Source organism: Cavia porcellus, unplaced genomic scaffold, assembly GCF_034190915.1.
Source record: "Cavia porcellus strain 051 isolate PalLab524CR breed Dunkin Hartley unplaced genomic scaffold, mCavPor4.1 scaffold_19, whole genome shotgun sequence".
NCBI lineage: Eukaryota > Metazoa > Chordata > Mammalia > Rodentia > Caviidae > Cavia > Cavia porcellus.
The window spans coordinates 52,802,479-52,826,464 of record NW_026947502.1 but is presented as its reverse complement, the minus strand read 5'-3'; the positions used below and the strand labels follow the sequence as shown (position 1 = coordinate 52,826,464).

The 23,986-nt window shown below is 35.2% G+C and overlaps 1 protein-coding gene across 3 annotated transcripts in view; it reads left to right on the top strand.

The window, feature by feature from the left end:
* The window catches only part of Efr3a (EFR3 homolog A), a 114,789-nt gene that overhangs the window by 25,795 nt on the left and 65,008 nt on the right, over nt 1–23,986 (top strand). For 2 of the 3 annotated variants that reach the window (XR_010041199.1, XM_003467373.5), the window contains exons 2-4: nt 16,414–16,490; nt 19,130–19,257; nt 20,537–20,687. Coding sequence is in view for 2 of the 3 variants with exons in the window: in XM_003467373.5 (XP_003467421.3) it covers nt 16,414–16,490; nt 19,130–19,257; nt 20,537–20,687 (356 nt within the window). In the remaining variant the exon portion in view is untranslated. Of the gene's footprint in view, nt 1–16,413; nt 16,562–19,129; nt 19,258–20,536; nt 20,688–23,986 lie in introns of all 3 variants that reach the window. The other variant, XM_023564043.2, reaches the window with a different exon arrangement.

Sequence of the window (23,986 nt, the reverse complement as noted above, 5' to 3'; positions counted from 1 at the left end):
TGTTGAGTTTCTGCAGACATTGTAAGGTTTTTTTTCCTTCAGATCTTTATTTTATAGAATTTTACATCTGCCAGTTTTCCAACCTAGTCAATTATCTTATCTTTCAACATTGTCTCCCCTTTTCTTGGTGATGCACAATATGTGAGGAAAGGTTTATTTTGGCTCACAGTTTGTGGAGGTTTCAGACCTTAGTTGGCCAGATTTCAAGAGGAAACAGAATGGCACAGGAGCATGGCAGAAGAAAGCTGCTCATGTCATGGTGGCCAGGAACCAGAAAGAGTCAAGGGAAGAACCAGAAGGGACATGTACCCTTCTGGGAGGCCCAAACACCAAGGCAGCCATAGCACCCCTTTAATCCAATTATCTTCTCCAAACCCCACCTCTGAGTGCATGAGACTTTGAGGGGACATTCAGATACAAATGATAACAAATATTTACTTGAAATAACAAATGATAACCTTAAATTTTGTTTTTAGTAGAAGACTTTTATGTTACCAAAAAGTAAAATACTGATAAAGTATATTGATAGATTCTTACAAGAAATTTCATAATCATTTTTAATAAAATTTGTAATTAAAAATATTAGTGATATACAATGGATATATTCATTGTGGGTTATGGGTATGTTACATATTCATATGGCATCTTGAGCCCTCCCTCTACCTCATTTCTGTCTCCTTCCATTCCCAGATGCTTTTTCTATGTCCAGTCTATGTCTTGTTTCCTATCATCTTTTATTTTGGTCTTCATTTATATTTCGAGTTTCCCATATAAGAAAACCCATGTGCTACATTGAGCTGTTTCTGATTTATTTCACTTAGCTATGTGCACTTAATATCAAATTTTAAAACTTATTACAGCAAAAGAAACAAATAATAGAGTGATGGGACAACCTATACAATGGGGAAAAAATTGCCAGTTATTCCTCAGAGGACTAATATCTAGCATATACGAAGAACAAAAAAACAGTGGACACTCCAAAAATAAAAGAACCTGTAGTCTTATAAGTCAGTTTCTTTTTTCCCACATTATATGTTGAGTTTATAAAACAGTGGTTTTCAGTCTGTGTATTCTATGATTGCCTTCATTATACTTTTGGCCAAAATATTTAGCCCATCTTGATATTTTAAATTATATTATCAAAAAAATCATGTTTTCTTGTCTACGTGCATTTTAAAATGCTCTTAATATTTTTTCTGCTGTTTCTTCATTCTTAGAGTTACAGGAAGATGGGACTGGAGACTGAACCCAAGGCTTCTTCCTGAGCAACATTCCTGACCTTTTTTTCAGTTTTTAATTTGGAGATAGAGTCTCCCTAAGTTGCTCAGTGTTCTGTGCAGTTCTGAATTCTCTGCCTCAGCTTCAAAGAGTGCTGGGATTGCAGGCCTGTTCTACCATGCCAAGCTTTACAGAGCACTTTGAAAGTGTCTACCTCTTTTATTCATGTAATTGATACTTTTGTAAAATACAAGATTTGAAGTATTTATTCTCCTTTGGTTTCTTAATACTTTTTCTTTTACATCTTTCTTCCTCTTTCTTCCTGTTTCTTTCTGTTGTCTTTTACTTCTGTTGATCATCTTTTAGATGTTTGCCTTCCTTGGGGTCTCTCTCCTATTCTTACCTCCTAAAAACCCACTCTTTCATGCTGCTGAGTGCAAGACAATTCTCTGTGCATGTGATTATCTTCTTACACCAGATTATGGGCTGTCAAAGCCCATAATGTATTGAAATTTTTCCCACATTGAATTTAATGTGCATTGGTAGTCTTCAATAAATGCTTGTTTTAAAACAAAAACTCAAGATTCAGTTATGTTTTCCCAATCTGGTGTGCTGTCCTTTTTCCTTTTATTTTTCAGTACCTGGGATTGAACCCAGGGGCACCTTATGTTGAACTGCATTTGCAGCTCTTCTTACTTTGAGACAGAACCTCTCTAAATTGTTCGAGGTGTTCCCTCAGTCTCTCTACACCAACAGGTGTATCTCTGTGAGACATGTATTTGTTGGATTTTAGAGGCTAGTGGTCCAACCTGTGGGACCCCCCCCCCCCACTGAATATGAAACTAACTGAAATACAGAAATATAAAATTCAGTCTATTACAAGTCTAAATATCAGTTTTATCACTAGAAAGGCTGATTGGAGACTGCATCTTGTTCTTGATCGTCAAGCTTTCTACTACTTTCCACCAAATTAGACCTTCCACAAATGTTCTTAAAGAACATTTTAGGTCAACAGAACTTTTTTTTTTTTTTTTTTTTTTTTTTTTTTTTTTTTTTTTTTTTTTTTTGGTCTTTTTCGTTTTTATCAGTACCAGGGATCGAACTCCTGACTGCCTGCTTGCAAGGCAGGCGCTTATGCCGCTGAGCTAAATCCCCAGCCCCTGAAGTTTTTTTTTTTTTTTTTCTTTTTCATGAACTTCTTGAATAAGCAGAAATTTGCAAGGTAGGAACCCTGAATCATTCTTCTCAGTGTTCCCAGAGTGGCCACCTAAAAGAGACAAGCTTCTAAAGATTCAAAATATATTTATCACATAGAATCAGGAAGAGTGAATCATAGAATGCAGATGTGAAAGAAATCTTTGAAGGTTTATTTATTGAGCTCTGTGTACATATCCTGTACTGAAGACTTGGAGCTTATGTTTTAGGGTCTGCTTGGTTTCTTTTAGACTTACCAGGAAGTAAGTCACTCCTCCTCACTTACACTGTAAACAGTAGTCTTCCCTAGAAAATGGAGTCGGGGAAATATATTAGTTGGCCAAGATATAACCCTTTTTCCTTGTAAAATATCAAGGATTTCATTTTTAATTTATTTTTATTTTTATTAGTACATATTTATAGCATTTTGCAGTCATCTTGGGTAGTGGATACATGTTCATAATACAACTTGCATTTTTAAAAATTCATTTAAATTTTTAAAAACATTTTAATCCCTTCCCCAGATTATGGTAATTTTAAGGACACAGTGATATAAAATAAGTAATATGAGTCTTAGGAAAAGTAAAAAATTTAAAGGTCATGTTTTAGGAAAAAAAAAATGAAACAATTATAATAATTTTAGCTTTCCTTTATTTGTAATACTTGGTTTAGGATTTTAAAGCCATTTAGGCTGTATTCTGATTTATTTCAGCAAGGTTTTGCCAAGTACTCATTGAAAGGGTTTTGGCCCAGACAGGACACTGTAGCCAGGAAAACCTCAACTGGAAGCAGGAAGCCCTGTCTTCCCTCCCCCCAGGAAGTTACCTGTGATGCCATCTTCCCACCCCTGGAAATTTACTTATGGCACCAAACCTAGGACCAATGGGCTACCTGTGCATCCCTAATGCCCGCCTTAGGTTCCACCCCAAACCGAGGCTATTTACAGGCCTCCATGCCACATCGGCCGGAGAGATCGCCAGACGCCAGCGGTGGGGCTGCCGGTCATCTCTGTCCGTGTTCTCAGAATAAAGGCTGCTTTTTATTTTATACTTCTCATCTTTTGGAAATATTTTTCGTCTTTGGAAATAATCCTAGCACTCATTAATTCAAGAAGCTTAAAAAATTGAGTCTCTAGGAGATATAATAAGTGATAGCATTTGAAAGTAATGGGAAAGTTCCAGAGACTTCAGCCACAAATAACAGCACGTTATTGCCAGGGATAGGTCTTTGCATGTCAGCGTCTCCTGTGGAGTGTTTTCTTATTGTCCCAGCAGTTATCATTTTTCTGTCATTTATTTGGTATCCTAGATAGTGCTTTATATCATTCAGTGACTGTACTATATAAGATGACCTTATATAATGAAGGTCAGCCTGCATTTTAACTTTTTATCTTTTGCATAATTTAGAGAAGGACAGAGTCTCAAACTCCTAAAAAACACAATAAGACAAAGTTTTAAACTGTTAGTACAAAGAGAGTGGTTCTCCAGGGCAATAGCTTCAAAACTTGGATGCACATCAGAGTCATGGTGGGGGCAGATTGGGTTTCAGAAGTGGGACTTCTGGTTTTCCCAGGGATTGGTACAGAAAGTCCTGAGGGGGCTAGAGTATGTTTACTTTTAAAAGTAGTTCAGGAGATTATTGGGATAACCTATAGGCTTTTCTAAAAGAAGTATGGCTCTTTGAAAATACAGTTCACTTAGATAGGATTCATCCCAAGGCAACATTTTAACATAAAGGAAATAGAAACAGTAGAAGTCTTTCTAGAATGTTGATTTTTGCTAGGGATTTGGGAGTAGTGGTATTTATCCCTTGGAGATGTGTTAACGTTAATGGTACGGTAGAAAAATAACCATAATTAGATCTCTTATTCTCCCAAGAGATCTAAGGTAAATTCAGTTACTTGCCATCATTATGATTTGCATCTATCTTTTTATTTTAGTGAGGGAATTATGTTTTCTGTAAATTAGTCTCAAATCTTATTGTATTTTTAAGGTTTTAATATTAGAAGTCAGTTTTATAAGTTATTTTACATTACTGATATGTCTAAATTAGTACCTTAAATAAAGTAGACATTTTATATACTATTTTAATTAAATGTTTAATGAGTTTTTTAATAAAAACTGCATTATTGATACAGTATCATTGTAGTTATCCTGTACTAGCAAAATTGAAGCTAGATAAATACTTAAGGTTTTTTTTAAATCCAGTCTTCCCTAGGCTTCTTTTTTTTTTTGTTTGTTTGTTTTGGTTTTTGACCTTAGTTTCTCTTTATTTCCCTGGTCTGAATTGTTGTTTCTTTTCTCATTTTTTAACTGTAACTAAAATTTGGCTGCATTATTAGATGCTTTTAGAAATATTTCAATATTTGAAGAGAATAGATAGGATAATTAGTAGGTCTTGATTTGCCTGGAATGGTCCAAGCATGATTATTGATACAGTATCTTCAGTTTCTGTCAAGAATCTAAAGTAAATAAATAGATCTATCATCTGTCTGTGTCTGTCTATCTATCTGTCTATCTTTAGATCTTGATACTGCAGAAATCAGTGATTTGCACATCACAGGTGCCCATCCTGTGCTTCACAGTCCTGTCTTTTGTTTTGCAGTCACCTTGATATTCACCGCTTTAACACTTGTTGAGTTTGGTGGGACACATTTTGATGAAAATTTCATCCCAGTACTCCCAGTGCAAGCTATAAGTTGTCAGTGTTGGTGGCCTCCTGACTTGCTGCCCTTTCTAGCCAAGTTAGTAGAAGTACAGGGTTTTTGGTGGCACTCATACTTCTTGGAACCAGTGAATGACAAATACTGAGGTACCACTGTATTGTTAGGGGTGTTTCCTGTATTTTGGAATCTGATGTGAGCATTTTTAGAGCCCTAGCACCAGTAACATCTTTTTTATGAGAATTTTTGTATTTTATATATGGAAGTTTTAATTTACTTTTCTTTTTGAGCTGTGGAAAGTTTTGACTGCCTCGAGAAATTGTTTCTTTTTCAAAATGTTTTGAGATGGATGAAAATTCTTGGGCCAGTAGGTTATATCCAGGAATCCATATAACAAAAACAAGTTTCAAAACCACACAGATATTCTCTGGTGTTCTATGAACTTTTGTTTATGTTGTTTGTCTTTACAGGAAATATTCAACTTACAAGCAGACTAATTTATGTAAAAATTGCGCATTCAGTTTCTTTTGCCTTTTAAACAAAAAGAAATTCACCAATCATTAGATATATACCTTTCACTTTTAAAATAAGAGATTTATTACTTTTAAAGTTTTTTTTTGACTGACTAAAGATATTTTTGACTGACTTTATTATTTCATACATTTAGAAAGATTTGCTTTGAGAAGAGAAAGTTTTTACAGAAAGCACCAGAGATGCTAATTTGTTCAAATGGACTCCACATGTCTCTCAAGACTCGCAGCTTTCCTTATGGGTGTTACATCTCCTTGTGAAAGTTAATGAATGGTTCTCTTTCTGCCACAGGTCTCCCTATTCTTTTTTTTTTTTTTGGCAGCTAATATTTTATATTTAAATAGGGCTCTTAAAACACACATTAAGTATTTTACTACCCCAGTTTCATTGTAAATTCTGTGTAGTTTGCTTTGCCTTTTGTCTTTTCTATAGTTTTCCTTTAAGTCATGATTTCTAACTTTTACATGATTACTTTCTTCCCTTTGAAGCATTAATTGCGTAAACGAAATACCAATACAGTGGTGTGGGTTGAAGAGAAAATCCATTGCTTAAATATTTTAACTTTTTTTTTTTTTTTTTTTGGTCGAATTCATGACTGCATGCTTACAAGGCAGGCTCTTATGCCACTGAGCTAAATCCACGGTCCTTTAAATAGTATTTTAAAAATAATTGTACATGAAGAAAATGTTAATTCTATTTGTAATTCTAGAACAGTACTGCATGCTCCTGACATTGTAGAAGACATCAGTCAATGTTTTCAGTGCTATATAAAAGCTGTCATACTACTTCAGTTTTTAATTGTTTCATCCACTTACCTCCAGAGATGGCACATCGAAGTGGTTTACTCCTCTTAGCAAAGCTGCCACCTGAGCACGTTGGAAGCAGGTCTGTGTTGTGCTGGATCTAGGGATATGCAGTGTCCTTGGTGGTGGCACAGAGATATGCAGGGTTTTCTTTTCCTGGTTGCAGCTCTGGTTTCAGCGTTATACACTGGATTACTTCTTATGTGTTTGCAGATTAAGCTAGCAGCAGATGGAATGAATAGAGAATTGTTGTTTCTAGTTTTAATGTTTGTATTACTTTTTCCTAAATGATTCCAGAAGATTTTGAAATTAAATTAGAATAACATTTCTAAAGGATTATTACCTATGTTGTTCTTTTCTTTGAGTAACTGTGATGAATAATACTTAATTTTTTTCCAGATAGTGCAAAGTTAAATCTCTACCTGGAAATTTTTGTTATTTAGATATATATCTGTAAGTTAATTACTTTTAAAAAGGAGAATATCCGGTATCGAATACTCTTATTTAATATGTTGCAGTAATGGAAAAAAATTCCATTATTGACTATAAACCCATCACTGGCTGACTTAGAAAAAAAGAAACTACTTAAAAAAAATCCAGATAGCATGTCAGAGTAATTTTGGGAAATGTACCAGACTTTTGTCAGTATTGTGTCTACTACAGAGCAAAGAATCGGAAAAGGTTGTCTTCTAAGCATCATTGGAACTTTGATTCCATTTATTGCTTTGTTCTTTTCTTTTTCCTTAAGGTTTATATGCCTGGGAATGAAAAAGGACAAGTAGTGAAATTGAGAATGAAAGAAGAGATGGCACTTAATTATGTGTGGAAAGAATCGTGTAATAAAATACTCCTCTAATGGATTAAAATCCTTTTTAAAAGGAACACTTTCCTGAAGATAAGACTCAGTTTCGTTCTCTTTCTTTGACCCCGTATCTAATGAAGTTACCAGGCTCTTTCCATGCTTCCTTTGTGACACTTGCCATATTCCTTGCTGAGCTCTGTGTCTCTGGGACATGCAGTGTGCTTTTCCACTGGCCCTTTTCGATAAGAATGCTTGCACCTAGGCTTCTCTACATTAGTTTATCCTTGTAGTTAGTTCAAACCTACTTGTTCTTTCTGGGGGTAGGATCACAATATTGCACTTCATGTTCTAAGTCCTTGGTGAGACCTTTCTTCACGTAAGCAGGAAATTATTTTCTGTCTGGTCTGAACTTCTGTGGCCCCTGATGGCTGGCTCTAGGGGCTGTTTAACATTGAATATCTCTTCTCTTGTTGTCAAATGTCCCAATCTAGTTTCAAAACTTAATTTTTAAACCTATGTTAAGTAGGTTTTTTGTTTGTTTTGTGAAATTTTTTTTGTTGTTGTTTGTGTTTTTGGAGACAGGGTCTTAATGTGTAGTTCAGGCTGGCACTGAATTCATTGTGTTGTCTAGACTGGTCTTATACTCATAATGATCCATATGCCTCAGCCTCCCAAATGCCTGCATTACAGGTATATGCCATTACGCCTGGTGATAGTTCTTTTTAATTTTCTGTTCATACTCTTAGCACAGAGTTTTAAAGTATAGAAATAATAGCCATTTTTTAGGGTGTGTGTATGTCCTTTTTAGTATGAAAATTTTGAAGTACTTTTGACTGTATGAAGCAAACATCTTGTACTGACAGTAGGTGAATGAATGTCTAAATTTTTTTATTTTATTCTTGAAGAAAATATATGTGAGGTAAATTCTCTTAATGCATCTGAAAACCACAGAACTAGAGTTCTTGAAGGGATAACTTTTTAAATCTAAGAGTCTTTTCTTTTCACTTTCATACTGAAGCCATCTTCTGTGAATTGTTGAAAATGATTCAGTTGACATTATCATCTAGTGGAAAAATAATATTCGTCTTCAGGGTGGATAATGTACTTCTTGTACTTTTGGTGTAATTACTTTCTTTGTCATTATTTGATTTGGTTTGATAGCACATATGAGCAGCATTCATATCTGCATATGCATAGCAATGAGGAAGTATGTGAACTTTGCATTTGAGGAACTTATTCTATAATGGTAAGGAAGGATAAATAAGTGGACTGGATTACAGGGGCTGTGATGGAAATGCATGGTGATGGTGTAAAGAAGCAAAATCGAGTGATCAGAGCCATTCCCATTTAAACATATAAAATTTTGTGATTTCTAAGTATTTCAACAAATTCCCAAAATACTAAATATTAAATACTAAATACTAAAGCTAACTGAGAAAATATAATTAGTGCTTAGAAGGTACAAGTGCTACTTACTGTCTGCTTTTAGAGGGGAAACAAATCTTATTCAGAATTGCAGTTTCCATATGGCATCTAACCTTTTTCCAACTCCAAGGATGGTGTTGTTGATAGTATTTTAATTTCAGATGATAGCTTTATCCCAAGTACCAGGCATGGTGGAATTTAGTTTGCAATGAAGACATTATTTCTGTTCAGATTTAAATAATCATTGGCTAAAGAAGTTGAAAGTTGCTTGTTTTAAAAGGAGTCTTTTAAAATTATTCTGGTACTCAAACTCACAAAGGTCGAGTGGGAAAGCAAATGCTATCCCAGACCAGAGGTACTGCGTTCATGGAACACCCTGTACAGTGCTGGTTCCCCTTGTGTGGTATTCCCCCAGCCCTTTGTGTTCCCAGGGATCTGATCCGTGTGCTCATCTCAGCCGTGAGCCTCTGTCTGTAGGCACTCAAGTCCTCCTATGAATGCCTCTGAACCAAAAGAGGTTTGTAATTCTAACAAATTACTATCAAAGAGGATGTTCCCTCTCTTAGAGGTTGCTACTACTATATCTCACTCCTGTGGGAGGATTTGGTGATACTTGGTTGTTGGGTTAGCTAAGGAGACAGAATTTTCTTGGTATATCTTTGACAAGAAATAGCTGACTTACAGTATGTGAAATACTAAACAGAAGTTCTAGGTAGCTTCTACATTCCAGGCACTTTTATATAGTATTATCAGCTTAGGACTCCTAACTCTGAGAGATAGGTAGTAGGATTTTTCTTGCCATTCACTAAGGTTTAGACACTATTCAGGTGAATTCATGTGTGATAAAACTGTGTTTACACCATTAAAAGATGCATAACTTTTAAAATTTTGGTTATAATTTCTCTCTTCATGTATGCTTAAGAGTAGCTTACTTATCCCACCTGAAATTTGCTGTTTTTTCTTAGTATATCATTAATGAAATTTTGAAGTCCACGTGTTATGGGGGAGAATTTCCTTTGTATGCTTAAATTTAAAAGAAGACTGTATTAATTTAGACTTGCCAGTTGCTTGAGGCTCTCTCTTGATACACTTAACCCTTTTTTCTTTTGAGAAATGAAAAGTTGGGAAGAAAATGGAGTAGCACTAAGTCTCAAGTGAGTTTGTTGGAAGGAACCAGAAACTAAGCTGAAAGAGGGGTAAGAACTGTTTTAAGGGAAAAAAGAGATTAATAAACTTACTTTCTTAAGTCTATGAAAGTCTACTTTCCTTAAAAATGCAAGTTCTTTAGTTTCTTATTTAAGATATTAGGGCTCACTAGCACAATTTGACATGGGTATTATCGAGTTCTTGATAGCTTATATTTGATGTCAACAAGTAAGATAAGCTGTAGTACTTTCGTGCTGTCTGCTAATTAGAGTAAAGTGAACTACACACTTCCAGAACAGTAGGTAAAAAGATCCCGAAGCAGGAAGAACGCCTGGAAGATAGTCTCATACAGCATGAAGGACTATGTTCAGGTGCCTGCAGCTGAACTGGAAAAGCCTTACGAATATAATTCATCAGAGGAGTCAGCAACATTTCTATACCTGAGTAGGTTCAGTTATTTTATTTTACATGTTCTTGTGATGTTTATAAGCATTCTCTTACAGTTTCTTGTGTGATTAATATTACGTCATTTTAACTTAGTATTGTCTTTTATAAAAATCTGAGTAGTAGAAAGTTTTAACTCAATTTTATATATCTGCTTTGTAGTAAGTGGCTTTTCATTTATAGTAAGTGATCAAGAATGTTTTTGTTTTGTTTTGGGTCTTCTGAGACATATACTTTAATCACTTATTTCCCTAAGTGGCAGTGCAATTCTCATCTGCTAGGCATTTACATTTGTGAATTCAGTGGTAGTGATTAATAGAAAGCTAAAGTGTGTCATTTAGAAATTGTCTCGTGCTTGAATCTGCTGTGGCAGTTACTCTTTAAAATCAGGAGATCTGGCTTGGAATTGCAGAGCCTTGATTCTTACCAGCTGTGTGATAGTGGACAAATCAACATAGTTTCCTCTTTAATCAAAAGAGATGGTGATAACCACCTCAGAGAGTTGCTATAGGTAGAAGAATGTTGTAAAGTCTTTAGGATGGGGCTGCATGTGTGCCAGAACATGTTTCTCCCCTGCTGATATTATTATGGAAAGCTGTTGTGAACAATGTACAGAACTTACTTTAGGCTTAAATAATTAATTTCCAGGAAAGGGTTTTCAGATGTTGGGAATATTGTTTAAAGGACCTGCCATTCTCTTTCTACTTATGTTGATTGTTGTAATACTTTCACTTCATTGTGATGCCATCATTTTGCTGACTGCATATTTAATGGGAACTTTATATACAGTTTTACTTTTTTGCAGTGATCATGGAGAAAGTATAATTACACTAATAAGAAAATTAGGGGGGCTGGGGATTTAGCTCAGTGGCATAAGCACCTGCCTTGCAAGCAGGCAGTCGTGAGTTCGATCCCTGGTACCGATAAAAACGAAAAAGACAAAAAAAAAAAAAAGGAAATTAGGTACAGTAGAACAAAAGCACTTGCTCATATAGCTGGACAATGAGGGCTTTTTATTCACCGCAGATCCATCTTGACTCCTAAGCCCACTCTCTTTCGCCCCTGATGCCTGTTGAATGAATAATTTGCCAAAACATGTTTTGCCCACAGGTGACCTAAACTTTTTGAAAGTGGGAACTGGGGATGTTCTTGGCATTCAAGTTCACATTTGTATCTCAAGGTCCTTTAAACTAAAAGAAATGTATAATGTATAATTATATCAGAAAGTGTCAAAGTAAGTGAAACATAATAGCTTATTTAATTTATTGAAAATGAAAAAAAATTCTGATAGAATACATGAAGTATTATGACTTGTTTTTCAGTCTCATATCTCTTTTTCCATGACAACAGTTCTACTGGCTTTGGGTTAGTGTTACCAAAGTATTTATTTGCCTTAATGTTCTTATCAGATTATAAGCTTATAAGCTCATAGTAGTACCTGCATGAGAATTGCTGGACACATAGTTGATTTTAACCATATGTTAGTATCTATATTAAGTAAAGAGATAGAATTTTTCTGAGGTATTTTTGTACCAGCTATAATAGACACAGAAATACTTTTGCTAATTTGGTTGCCTTTTCCACAATTAATCAAACTGTTGTTTTGCTTTTGAATCTAATAAGGATTCAGATAATTTTGATATTAATCTGAAAATGTAACTCTTTGCAAAAGTGAATTCTTTGCAGTTTTTTTCTTCTGTTTTCTTCAGTGATGAGGGCATTTTGAACTGTGAGGCTATGATTTGTGTCTAGATGTCCCCAAAAGCCTCATGAAGTTTTAGATGGGCCTTTTTTGGATGTGGTTAGATCTAAAATGTGTGATTTATTGGTGGTAAATGCTGGATTAAAGATGGGTGATTGCTGGATCAGTACACCACCCTAATCCTAGTGGGCCGAGTAGAGTATAAAAAGGACAGGAAGATGCTGTGGAGGTCTGGTTGTTGATTTTTGCTGTATTTCACCACCATGAACTGTTGGTCCTCTACCATAAGCTACTTACTCTGCCGTGGTGCCAACCAACTATAGGTTGAAACCTCTACAAACTGTTAACTGAATAAATCTTTCCTCCTTTTTACCTTGGGTATTTTGTCTCAGCAATGAGAGAAAAGTAATTAAAACAGAATTTGGTATCAGCAGTGGGTTTGTTGCTGTGACTATACCTGACCATGTGGTTCAGCAAACTTTGAGAATGACTGTGAGAAGAGTTTGGAAAGTTTTAAAGATGCCAGCTGAAAAAGTAGAGCGGGAATGCCTTATGCTCTTTGTATGGGAGATTCTCATCAAAGCTTAGAAGATTAGAAGGCTTATTTTAGAACTCTTGTCAGTAAAGACTAGGTTTCAGAGGTTTCTTCTGCATTGGCTGTTGGACTCCAGATGATGTGTAGTTCGACTTGACAGAAAGTTTAACTATTTTGCTCATGTATAGAGACTTTACCTGAGACTGAAATTAAGAGCAATGGACTAGTTAATCTAGCAGAACAAATATCAAGGCAGTTGAATGTCAAGCCATGGCATAGCTATTGATGGGGACTTTTAGCCAGATTTCTGTTGAGAATCAAGACCAAAGTGACCAGAAGAATGATTTACAATGCTGTGAGTTTGGCCAGAAAGCAAGCTCCGGTAAAGCTGTGGACTGAAAGATAGAGCAGAGGAGATCTTAATTGCTGAGAAGGAATGGGAGAAAAAATTGCCTGAGGGCACCACAAGAAGCATAGGACTCTACCTTTTACAGCCTTAAAACTGCAAAAGTGAAAGACTATTTTGAGGAAAAAAAAAGAAAAGTAAAGAAAAAAGGCCTCAGTACACTGCTTCCCAGGATGATGGAGCCTACACCATGTTCCAGAATGGCAGCATCATAGAAAATTTGCTCCTCAGAATTGGATTCAGAGTACTCAGTGATCCAAGTCCTTGACCCCTATGATTAAGAGAGAAAGAATCCTGGCTGCTGCTCTAGCTGGCAGCAAATCTTGACATCATTCACATGGCACTGGTTTTAGGTGCATGCAGAATGCAGAAATTGGCAGAACAGGCAGCATGCCCCTGAGAGGACAAAGTGTGAAGTTGTGATTGTGAAGCCAAAGATGCAGTGAAGACCCCAGAAGTTTAGAGAAGCCAGGTACATGGATCTTCTGTGGAAAACTGCAAGGAGGGAATAGAGTGGACCCAAGAAAGAAACCATGGGAGCTACAACAGAAGTACCTTAGGGGCAGGGCCTCTCAAGCCCTTTGGAGTTCATAATTTGCCACACATTACCTCACATGCTGCACTTGGAGTTATTGTTTGCCCTGCTGGATTTTAGTCTTGCTTTGGTCTCATTCCTTTGTATCCCCCCTGCTTGTAACTTTTGGAATGAAAATGTCTGTCTTGTGCTCTTTTGTACAGGGGCTCATGGCTAAGAGTTTGCATTAAACCTAAGAGGAGCTTTGGGACTTGGACTTTGCAATAGTGCTAAAACTGTGAGGGCTTTTACAACTCTTGAAGAGAGACTGCATGCTTTATACATAAAGGGATGTGCCTTAGTTTTTGTGGGTTAGGGGTGGAATGTTATGATTTGTGTCTAGATCTCCTCCCAAAGCCTCATGCAGTTCTAGATAGGCCTCAGAGATGGCTGAACCTAGAGTGTGTGATTGATTGGTGGTAAAATGCTGGGATTGAGGGGGATGATTGCTGGATCAGTCTGGATTGGCACAACTCTAATCCGGGAGTACGGATATAATATGAAAGGGACAGAAAGATGCTATTCAGGTTTGGTTGTCAATTTTGCTATCGTCCACCACCATGAACTGTTGCCCTCTACTATGTGCCACCCTACCTTGGCACCAGCCAACTATAGACTGAAACCTTTATGTAATATGAGCTAAATAAACCTTTCCTCTTTTAACCTTGGGTGTTGGGTAATTTTGTCTCATCAGAGAGAGAAGAGTAAGATGGATAACATTTTATATTATCAACATGTGCTTAAGTATATGTTGCTGAATTATTCAGTTTCTTATAACAGTTTATAAACTCAAGTAGTGCAAAGATTATGTCCCTTTCATACTTTCTTGTATAAACATGGTATAGAAAGAGCCCGATCAAGTGTTCTAGGTTTGGATGTTGGATTCTCATCTGTCTATTAGTAAGTTACTTGATTAGTTTTGTTATAATTCCTCTTTCTATAAAATAGAAATAAACTAGATCACTAGAAATGTTAATATAAACACAGTAATTTATGATTCTGAAAAAATATTATATAAATCTTAATCTAAGTTTGTTTTTGTCACTAGTTTTATGGTTCCACTCTTGCAAATCTGGACCTAGTTTTGTTTTAGCCATGCTGGTTTTGCTTTACCTGACATTTGTTAAACATATGAATGAATGATGTGTACTTCATAAAGAGCATTGATCTAGAGAAAATTATCTCTATAACATTACTTGATAAGGTAGTAGCAAAAAGCTGCTTACAACCAAGTTCTACTTCTAGTATCAGTATTCTCTTATACTATCTGTCTAAATACATATAAATGCACTCTTACAGGGCTAGAAATTTAGCTCAGTGGTGGCATAAGTGCCTGCCTGGCAAGCATGAGGTTGTAAGTTCGATCCCCGGTACAAAATAAATAAATTTAAATAAATAAATAAGTGTACTCTTACATATGTATTCTAGTTTCATAAATCAATAATTTAATAATGTCTTAGGACCAATATTTCTTTTAAGTTGTTAAGTTCTGCAGGACAAGCAAGTAGATCCTTCCTATGTACATTGTTATTTCTAGAGAGCTGATTTGCCAGTCAGCTATTTAAGAAAATGATTGAACCCAGATTTTTTTTTTTCTTCCCAAAACCCAGATTTTCAAATCATGTCTTTTTCCTGTTTATTTAATTGTCCTGTTCCTATACAAGGTTTATAAGTTAAATACAGGTTCTTTCATATTTTTGCATTTCCTTCCATCTTCTATTTTCATTTTAGTTTTTAAATTACCCATTTATATTTTCTTTGTGATGTGTTTTCAGGGACTAGAATGTGTTCATTTAAAAATCAAGCTATTTTAGGCACCTGCCTGGCAAGCACATGGTCCTGAGTTTGATTCCCATTACAAAAAAAAAAAAATCACCCTGGAGAGGGAAGCTCAAAAATTAAGCTGTTTTAGAATGTACTAATTTTTGAAGTATAAGATGTGATTAATAACAGAAAGATCGTAAGTTTGAAAGGATGTCATTACATGTTGGGACATTTGTATATGTTCATTCAAGTATCAGTGAGCTGTTAGAAGCATCATCTAATACTGTTGGTTGAGATGGACTAAATACCCACTATAAAACCATTTGACAAGCTAGAGAAACATACTGTCTAGGTAAGATGTTAAGTCTGAACTTGGTTATAAAAATGGAAAACAACAATAAGGAAGAAATTGTTGAAGTTGACACAATCCAAATTTATTCATTCTTGTGTTGCCACATACACTCAACAAACATTTGGATGCCTGCTGTTTGCCAGGTGTTATTCCGTGTTCTTGGGGCTCACTGCAGAGCAAAACAGTGTTCACTGCCTTTACTGACCTCATGTCCTAGTGAGGGAAGATAGACGAAAACCAGTGAAATCAGTATGAAAATCATTTAATATGTGGGAAAAAACAGAGCAGGTTAAGGGTAGTCAGAATTTAAGTGAAGAATTGAATGGGGTGGTAAGAGTTAGTCTAATAGGAATTTGGGTACGTTCCAGGCAGAGGAAGTAACCTAACTTGGTAGGACTAGCAAGGAGATTGTTGTAATCCGAGTGAGGTAGGTTGGGATATGCATGGGGCGGGATGTGAGTAGAGGATGAGCTCAGAAAGGAACTAACGGATATGAGCCATTTGTTCGCTTGATAGGGTAGATTTGATATGGACCACCATTATAGCCCTTTGTTCTGATCTGCCAGTCACCCTCTGTGACAAAGATTTACTATTTAAAACTCAGATATTAAATCAAAAGAAGGATTTAATGCACTTTCTTAGCATATAGATTCAAATATTTATTGAATGAATACATGGAGAGAAGAAATTTAATGTCTTCATTTCTTAATCATTTATTAAATTTGCATGCTTTTTCTTTTTATCACAGTTTGAACTTTGTTTTTTAAATAGCCCATTCATATTTGGAAACTTGAATTTGTGCGTCAGTTTGCAGTATAATTTTTATATCTTTTGATTTTTTTTTTTTCCTAACAGGAGTATGTTGCTGCTGTTCAGCTTTACGTCCTCGCTACAAACGCCTGGTGGACAACATATTCCCTGAGGATCCAAAAGTAATTTGACCTACATCTACTGATTCTTCTCTTTGCTGACCCATTCTGCCCCCTCTGCTGACCTTTCTAAGGTTTCCCTAATTTCGTTTCTCTACTTCTATCCCTATGTTTTGTCACGTATGTCACGTACAATTGTTTTTATATTTCTTTTTTAACTTTTAAGTGACCATGCTTGCTTGTCTAGATTCAGGTCCTTTTTGTAGATTACACACATATGTGGGATGTTCTTATGTAATCTATATAGTGCTTAATTGTAATCTAGTGCTCTATGATGTTGTTTTGTCATCTGTATAGTGCTTAAGTGACATTCATTCATCAAAAATGCGTGAACCAGTGCCAGATGACTTGCACTATGTTCTCAGGAGATAACTGGGATCTGTGGGTTCTACTCTCACCAAACTCCTAGATTAAAAAATTAGCAATTAAACTAATGTGTGAGAAAATGTTGATAGATGAATGAAATACAAAGTGATACTGGGATAGATAGGAATGATACCGACTTTGAATTTAGTAGAATAAAGGCTTGAAGAAGATGAAATCTAAGCTGGGACCCAAAGAATGCTTAAGAGTTGGCCACACAGTTATTAGAAGACAATTGAAAGGTAAAGGGAGACTTTTCCAGTTTATTTTACTTACATACCATTTAGTTCTTTTTAAAAAAAGACCTTTGAGAGGACAACTAATAGCAAAGTAACCTGGTTTTAGTGACTTTGATACTGCCTTAGACTTTCCAAACTCCTGACAGTCCCCCATTAATCGGATATAAACACAAAATGCTGTATATGAGTTTAATTTCCAGTAATCAACTATAAAGAGACCTTTTGGTCATGTTAACATTAGTGTTCCTCTCCTGGTCTCCTTCACTTGCTAGAAATCAAAACCAGGTCTTTCTATGGTAGGCAAATGCTCTGGTGCTGAGCTATGACCCCAGCCTGATCTGTCTCATTTTTAATCAAATCTATTTAAACAGTCAGCTATATAGAGGAAGTTAGTCATGAAAACTATTAGTTGTCAGAGCCTAGATTTTTTATGGCATATTGAAGAACCCTAAGATGTGGTATCTGCCTTTTAGGAGCTTTTCCTCCACTGACTGATAAAGCAAAGACATACTAAATATTAAATCATCGTGCATACATCAGTAAGTAAAGTGCTAAGTTATCAGGTCGCAAAATGTTTGCCTCACTGTGAAGGAAGAAGATATCACTGTGGATTGGCGGTCTCTGGGAAGTGTACACTCTCTGGAAATGTAGAGAATATTGTTCTTGTTATTGCAAGTGAGGAGAAGGGAAAAAAAAAAAGGCATTGGGAAGCAAGTGCTAACATTTGCAGTTTGACCAAGTTAGTCTTCACCTAGATTCCTGTAGCCTCACAGTAGTGGCTTCTATTGGTCATACTGTTGACCAGGATTTCTGATTTGAAGTTGCAGGTATATAAGTTAATAAACTGAATATTTAAATCATTTCCCTAGGAAGTCTGGGACATACCATTACTGAAGATAAGGTAGAGGGCAAAGGGTGAAGGAATGTGAACAACAGGAAGATATCTACTTTATGCACTTTAGCTTGTAGGCATGCAGGGAGATTTGAACACTTGATAATAGCAGTGGTGACTAATAAGTTACCAACTGCTGTGAAAAGAACATTTTGCTAAGGGTTTAGATAATATTTCTTTAAGTAGAAATATGTAATATAATCTATTTTAAATAGTCTAGTTTAAATCTATTTTAAATAATCTAGTTTAAAACAAGATTTTCATGAAACCATACATTCATAGAGTAATCATTATTCTATTGCCATATTGACTGTTGAATTCATTAAAGCAAACACATACAAAAATACAAGAGTGTATCCAAGATGGATTAGCAGTAGGTGTTTGGCTATAGAAGTGTACATGTTACAGCGCCTGCCTTCAAAGATCATTCTAGTGAGGGAAAAACCAAGTGATTTGTAGCCATGTGATCTCAGTCAAGTTTTTCCTTGTGTCATGGAACTAATGAATAGTGCCTGTCTGATAAACGTCTATTGAGGCCCTAATCAGTTGCCGACTGTTGTTTCTCTCAGTCTTCTCACAATTAGTGATATGTGGCATGTCAGTCACATAGACAGTGGTTTTCTAGTCCTCTGTCAGGAATCTCTTGCTTTTTCTGTTTTTTTAAAAACACATTGTCTAAATATGAATGGATACAATTCTGAATTGTTCTTATCCATTAATTGTAGCAAAACTTTAACATTATGAGCAAGTTCTGAATCATTTAAAAAGATAATATGTTCACTATTACATATGTAAAAGGAAATAGGCTTAATATAATATTAACATTTTTAAATTGAAGGAAATTCAATGTGAAATCTTTTCAGTAAAATATACTCCATTCCAACATTCTGCAGTTGAAATACTTCTTTATAAAGGAAGGTGTTAATAGTGTGATTTTTGGTCATGAAGGGTCGTTTAAATACTTTGCTAAATGGAGAATTTCTTTAACTTTTTGAAAGAGTTGTTTCCATTATGGTGAAATTACAAGGTGGTTATATTCGGAAAGCTTCAACGTAAGGTTGTATTAAACCCCAATCTGAAAAGGGGAAATGTAAAGAAGGCATCACTTAAAAAGTAGATAAGTTGATTTACCTTGTCATTACTTTTAGGATGGCCTTGTTAAAGCTGATATGGAAAAATTGACATTTTATGCAGTATCTGCTCCAGAGAAGCTGGACCGAATAGGTTCGTACTTGGCAGAAAGACTGAGCAGAGATGTTGTCAGACATCGTTCTGGGTAAGGAAACTAATTTTTGCTAATCTAGTATATTTGGAACATTCTTCCTAAATCATTCTGTAGATTATTGTACCATCTAGGCAGACAAACACAATATATAGAGGATAAAGCATCAAGTTACAAAACGAAACACGTAAAATCAGTGTAGGTGCTGCAGCTTATATTTCCTGTGGTCAAGTTTGTGAGTAAATCCTCATGTTATTTAACAGAGTTAAATATTTAGCTTTGGCATTAATTTTTGGATTTACTTTAATGAGACACAGTAGAAATCAGCTTTCTGTAGTCTGTAAATGTTATACTATAGCTGGGCTCAGTGGTGCACTCCTGAAATTCAGCAGTTGGGAGGCTGAGGCAGGGAATCCCTTTCACTTAGAGGCCAGCCTGAACTGTGTTGCAAAACCTTGTCTTAAAATGACACCAAAAAACAAAACAAAACAAAACAACCCAAAAAAACCAAGCTTAAGTATGGTACTGTAATTTTAAAAATAAATCTCTAAATTGAAAACAAATCCTGGTAAACAGCTGATTTTTTGCACAGGTTCAGTTTTATGTCTCAGAGGCGTAAGAAAACAGAATTAGGCAGAAAGATCAAAAAGATGAAGCATACTGATAAGAAGCTATACTGTTGCCTGTAGATAAAAGTCTGCCATTTTAACCCATTCTTTATGCTTAAGAAGTAGTAACTTTGCAATTTGGGTAACTTTTTTGCGTTGTCATTTTATGATCGTAATTTCTGAGAATGTTCATTTTCCAAGTGATCCGTTTGTTTCTGTGCCTTCACTTTAGAATATAATAACACAGGTAGTTTTGTAGCTTAGTGAAAGTGATCTGAAAACTGAATTTTAATGTTCAATACATACAAGATTTAAAATGATCCAATTGTATAGTAAAATTTATGAAATTTCCTTATTCTTTTGTAGCTGATACTGTTTTACCATCTTATACATAAAAATACAAGTAGATCATGGTGGAGATATAGTCACATTGCTTTACTAATTATGTTGGGTCATATACAAATAAATATATTTAAAAGTCTGGGTAGTGCCCATGTTTACAAAGAAAAGCTACACAAAGGTAATGCTAAAGTAGTCCTTGAATGGCTTTTGTATACTTTTGTATATGTATTATTTTATAGTAAGGATTAAGATTTCATTTAGAAGCTACTAAGTTTGCCTTCCTGTATACCGTGCATTTAAATAAACTTCCTTTATTCTAATGAAAAGCAGTCAGAGACTTAAGAGCATGAAATGCTCTGATGCTGCTTCTCTCTCACAATTAGGTATGTCCTAATTGCGATGGAGGCACTGGACCAGCTTCTTATGGCCTGCCATTCTCAGAGCATCAAGCCATTTGTGGAAAGCTTTCTTCATATGGTGGCAAAGCTGCTGGAATCAGGGGAACCAAAGCTTCAAGTTCTTGGAACAAATTCTGTAAGTAAAATTAGTCCCTGTTAAATTAAATTTAATTAGCATATGTAGAATTAGTGTCTTAGGATGTTTTTACATTGTAAATGCCCATTCCTGGTTCAGTGCATTTGGACAGCTGATACAGGTGAAAATGATTAGAATACTTTGCCTAAGGTTTTCTTTTTCTCTTTGTGAAATCTGTAATGCTCACCAACCATAGTGAATCCTTCCTGTAAATGAATTCATAACTCAATTTTATTTTCTATGGGTTATCTGCTAAATCTACCAACTTTGTATTTTATTATTCTTCCTTTGAATTTCAAGCCCTTTCAAAACTAAGACCTTGTAAGTTTTACCCTTACACAGCACACAATCCAGTGTTTTCTTTTTGATAGTACAGAGTTGCATATCGGTCATGTCCCCATTTCTTCCTTCCACTGCTCTTGAAAACCACTAATCTACTTTTTCTGTCTAATCAATTTTCCTATTCTGGATATTTCAAATAAATAGAATTATCCATTATGCAACCCATGATGTGTGACTTCTTCCACCTAACATAATGTTTTAAAAAGTCACCCATGCTGTCGCTGTGTTCCATTTCTTTTTATGGCTCACTAGGTATTCCGCTGTGTAGTTATACTACATTTTTCTGTATCCACGGATTCTGGACATTAGCTTTGTGTTCACTTTTTTGGCTGCTGTAAATGTTTGTTTAGAAGTTTATGTATAGGCATAAATGTTTCATTCTGTTGGGCACATACTTAGGAGTGTAACTGCCAGAACATGATAACTCTGTTTCAGACTGTTGCAAAGTGGCTGTGTCGTTTACATTTTCATTAGCAATGTATGCATGTTCCAAATTCTTCACTGTTTCACCCATCCATTACTGTCTGCCTTTTTTATTATAACCATATTACAAGCTCTCAGATGGTATCTCAAGAGTAGTTTTGATTTTTGTTTCTTTAGTGACTAGTGGTTTTAAAGCTCATTGACTATTTGCATGTTGTCTTTGCAAGAAATGCCCATTCAAATTGTTTGCTTATTTTTAAAATTGCTTTATCTTCTTATTGTAGAAATGTGGACATTGTTTATGTATTTTTTATGCAAGTCCTATGTCAGATACATGGTGCGCAAATATTTTCCCCAATTCTGTGTTGTGTCTTCTCTGATGATGTGCTTTGAGTTGCTAATGGCTTTAATTTTGATGATACCCAGTTGATCTGTTTTTTCTTTTGTGCTTTAGTCTCATCTTAGAATCCATCACATAAGTCAGGATCACAAAATTTTGCCAGTGATTTTTTGTAAGAGTTTGAGAGTTTAGGTCTAGTAGCTGTTGTGAGTTATTTTTATATGTGATACGAGTTAGGGGTTCAACTTCATTCCCGTTTCACATGTCGCTATTCAGGTGTTCTGTTACTGTTTGTTGAAGACTTTTTCTTAAGCAGTTGGTGATAAATATAGTGGTTTGTATCTTCATTTCTTCTTTGATCTCGAATTGTATACTGTATAGTTTGATGAAAATGAAAAGAAAATAAAATACAGTGATAACACTATTTCTGTTGTCTTTACATGAATACCTGAAAAAAGAGAATTAAAACACAGTTACAATGTTTCTTTCTTGTCTTTAGTTTTACTTTCTAACTTTTAGTTCTTATGAGGAAACTTTAAGACATTCAACCTATGTGAATATTTTTTTGTCTGTATTTATGTTTTTATCAATAACCAACAGTATCATATCATCTGCTGTCATTTGTGGATGATCGTTTTCTGGTATGAGAAAGGAAGATACACTGCTCGCATGATTCCAGAGTCCAGCTGCTCTGTATTGAATTATGTCTGCACCCCTCTCTAGCTGTGTATCTTGGGCAAGTTGTTTAACCTTTCTTTTTTCCCCTCAGGTTTTCATCTGTGAAATTGGGATATGATAGATCCAATTTCATAAGATTGTTACGTGACACATGTTAATGTATATGAAGTTCTTAGGACATTGCATGGCATTCTTAATTACTGTTTGTAGTAGATTGTTAAAAAAAAGTAAGAGTACATAAATCTTCATTCAAAAACACTAGTATAACTTTGCCCATTTATTTCAGAGGAAAATACTGGGCATTTTAAAACATAGTTAGGTAAAGTGATGAGTTTACTTTTAGGAAAGATAGCTACTTCAAGCTTCTCTTATTTCTTACAGTTAGGTAAGGAAAGTTTAGAGGACATGGTTTAATTACGGGGGAGCAGGGTTAGTATAAACTCCAACAAGTTTCTTTGCTTATAACCCGCAGTGCCATTAAGATCACTTGAATGAATCTTAGGGCAAAAGACCACCATTCCTGGAAATCTACTTTGAAGTGGAGTATATGCTAGAAGAATCAAGTGCTATATTGTTTTGAGCAACGTTATTTGTCAAGTCCCTTGTATTGTTACACATAGTGTGGGTGTTGCTTTAATATTTTATATTTATTAATGGTCTTTGTACATTTTGATGTATTTGCCTCTTTGTGCTTATGTCAACCTAGTATTACATTCATAGATACAATTTATTTAGCTCTTTTTTTTCAGAAATTATGCAATATCCTTTTTTTTAACCTTTTCTTTTTATTGTACTATATTTTAAATGTGAAAAGTATGGGGGGTAATATGCTTGAATATATAATTATTCATGAGAGAAAAATGTTAAGTAATATTAGCATAATTAAAGACAGGTTGATCATCCCTAATCTGAAATCTGAAATGCTCCAAAATTTAAAAATTTTTGAGCACTGTTACTGGATTTTCAGATAAAGAGATGGTCAATTGTTAAAGTCTGTGCAAATATTCCAAAATCTAAAAAACGCTGAAATCTCTAACACTTCGTAATCCAAGCAGTTTGAAAAAGGGATGCTCAACCTATAATAATTTTTGTTACAAATAATAGCACATAATGATTATATAGCAATGCCGTATACAATAGGGAGATTCAATCTTAAGTCTTATTGCAAAGTTGGCATTATATGCAATATAAATACACTCATTATTGTGGGTTGTGGCTGAGGGAAATCAAAGTTTCTCTTTTACTCCTTCTCTTGTAGTCCCTTCACCCATTTAATTTTTTGCAAGCCTCACTGCTAATCTTTAGTCATTTGCTTTAAATATTGTTGACAATTGAAACCCTGCGCTGTATGGAAGCACTGATTGTCAACTTGGGGCAGTTCTTCTCCCTCCCTATCCTCTGGATATTTGTCAGTGTCTGATGATATCTTGTACTAGTATTGTAGGAGTCGAAGTTCTGGTGATGTTTAGGAGGTGGAGGTTGCTGCTATACACAGTTCACAGTTCAGGGCCCATAA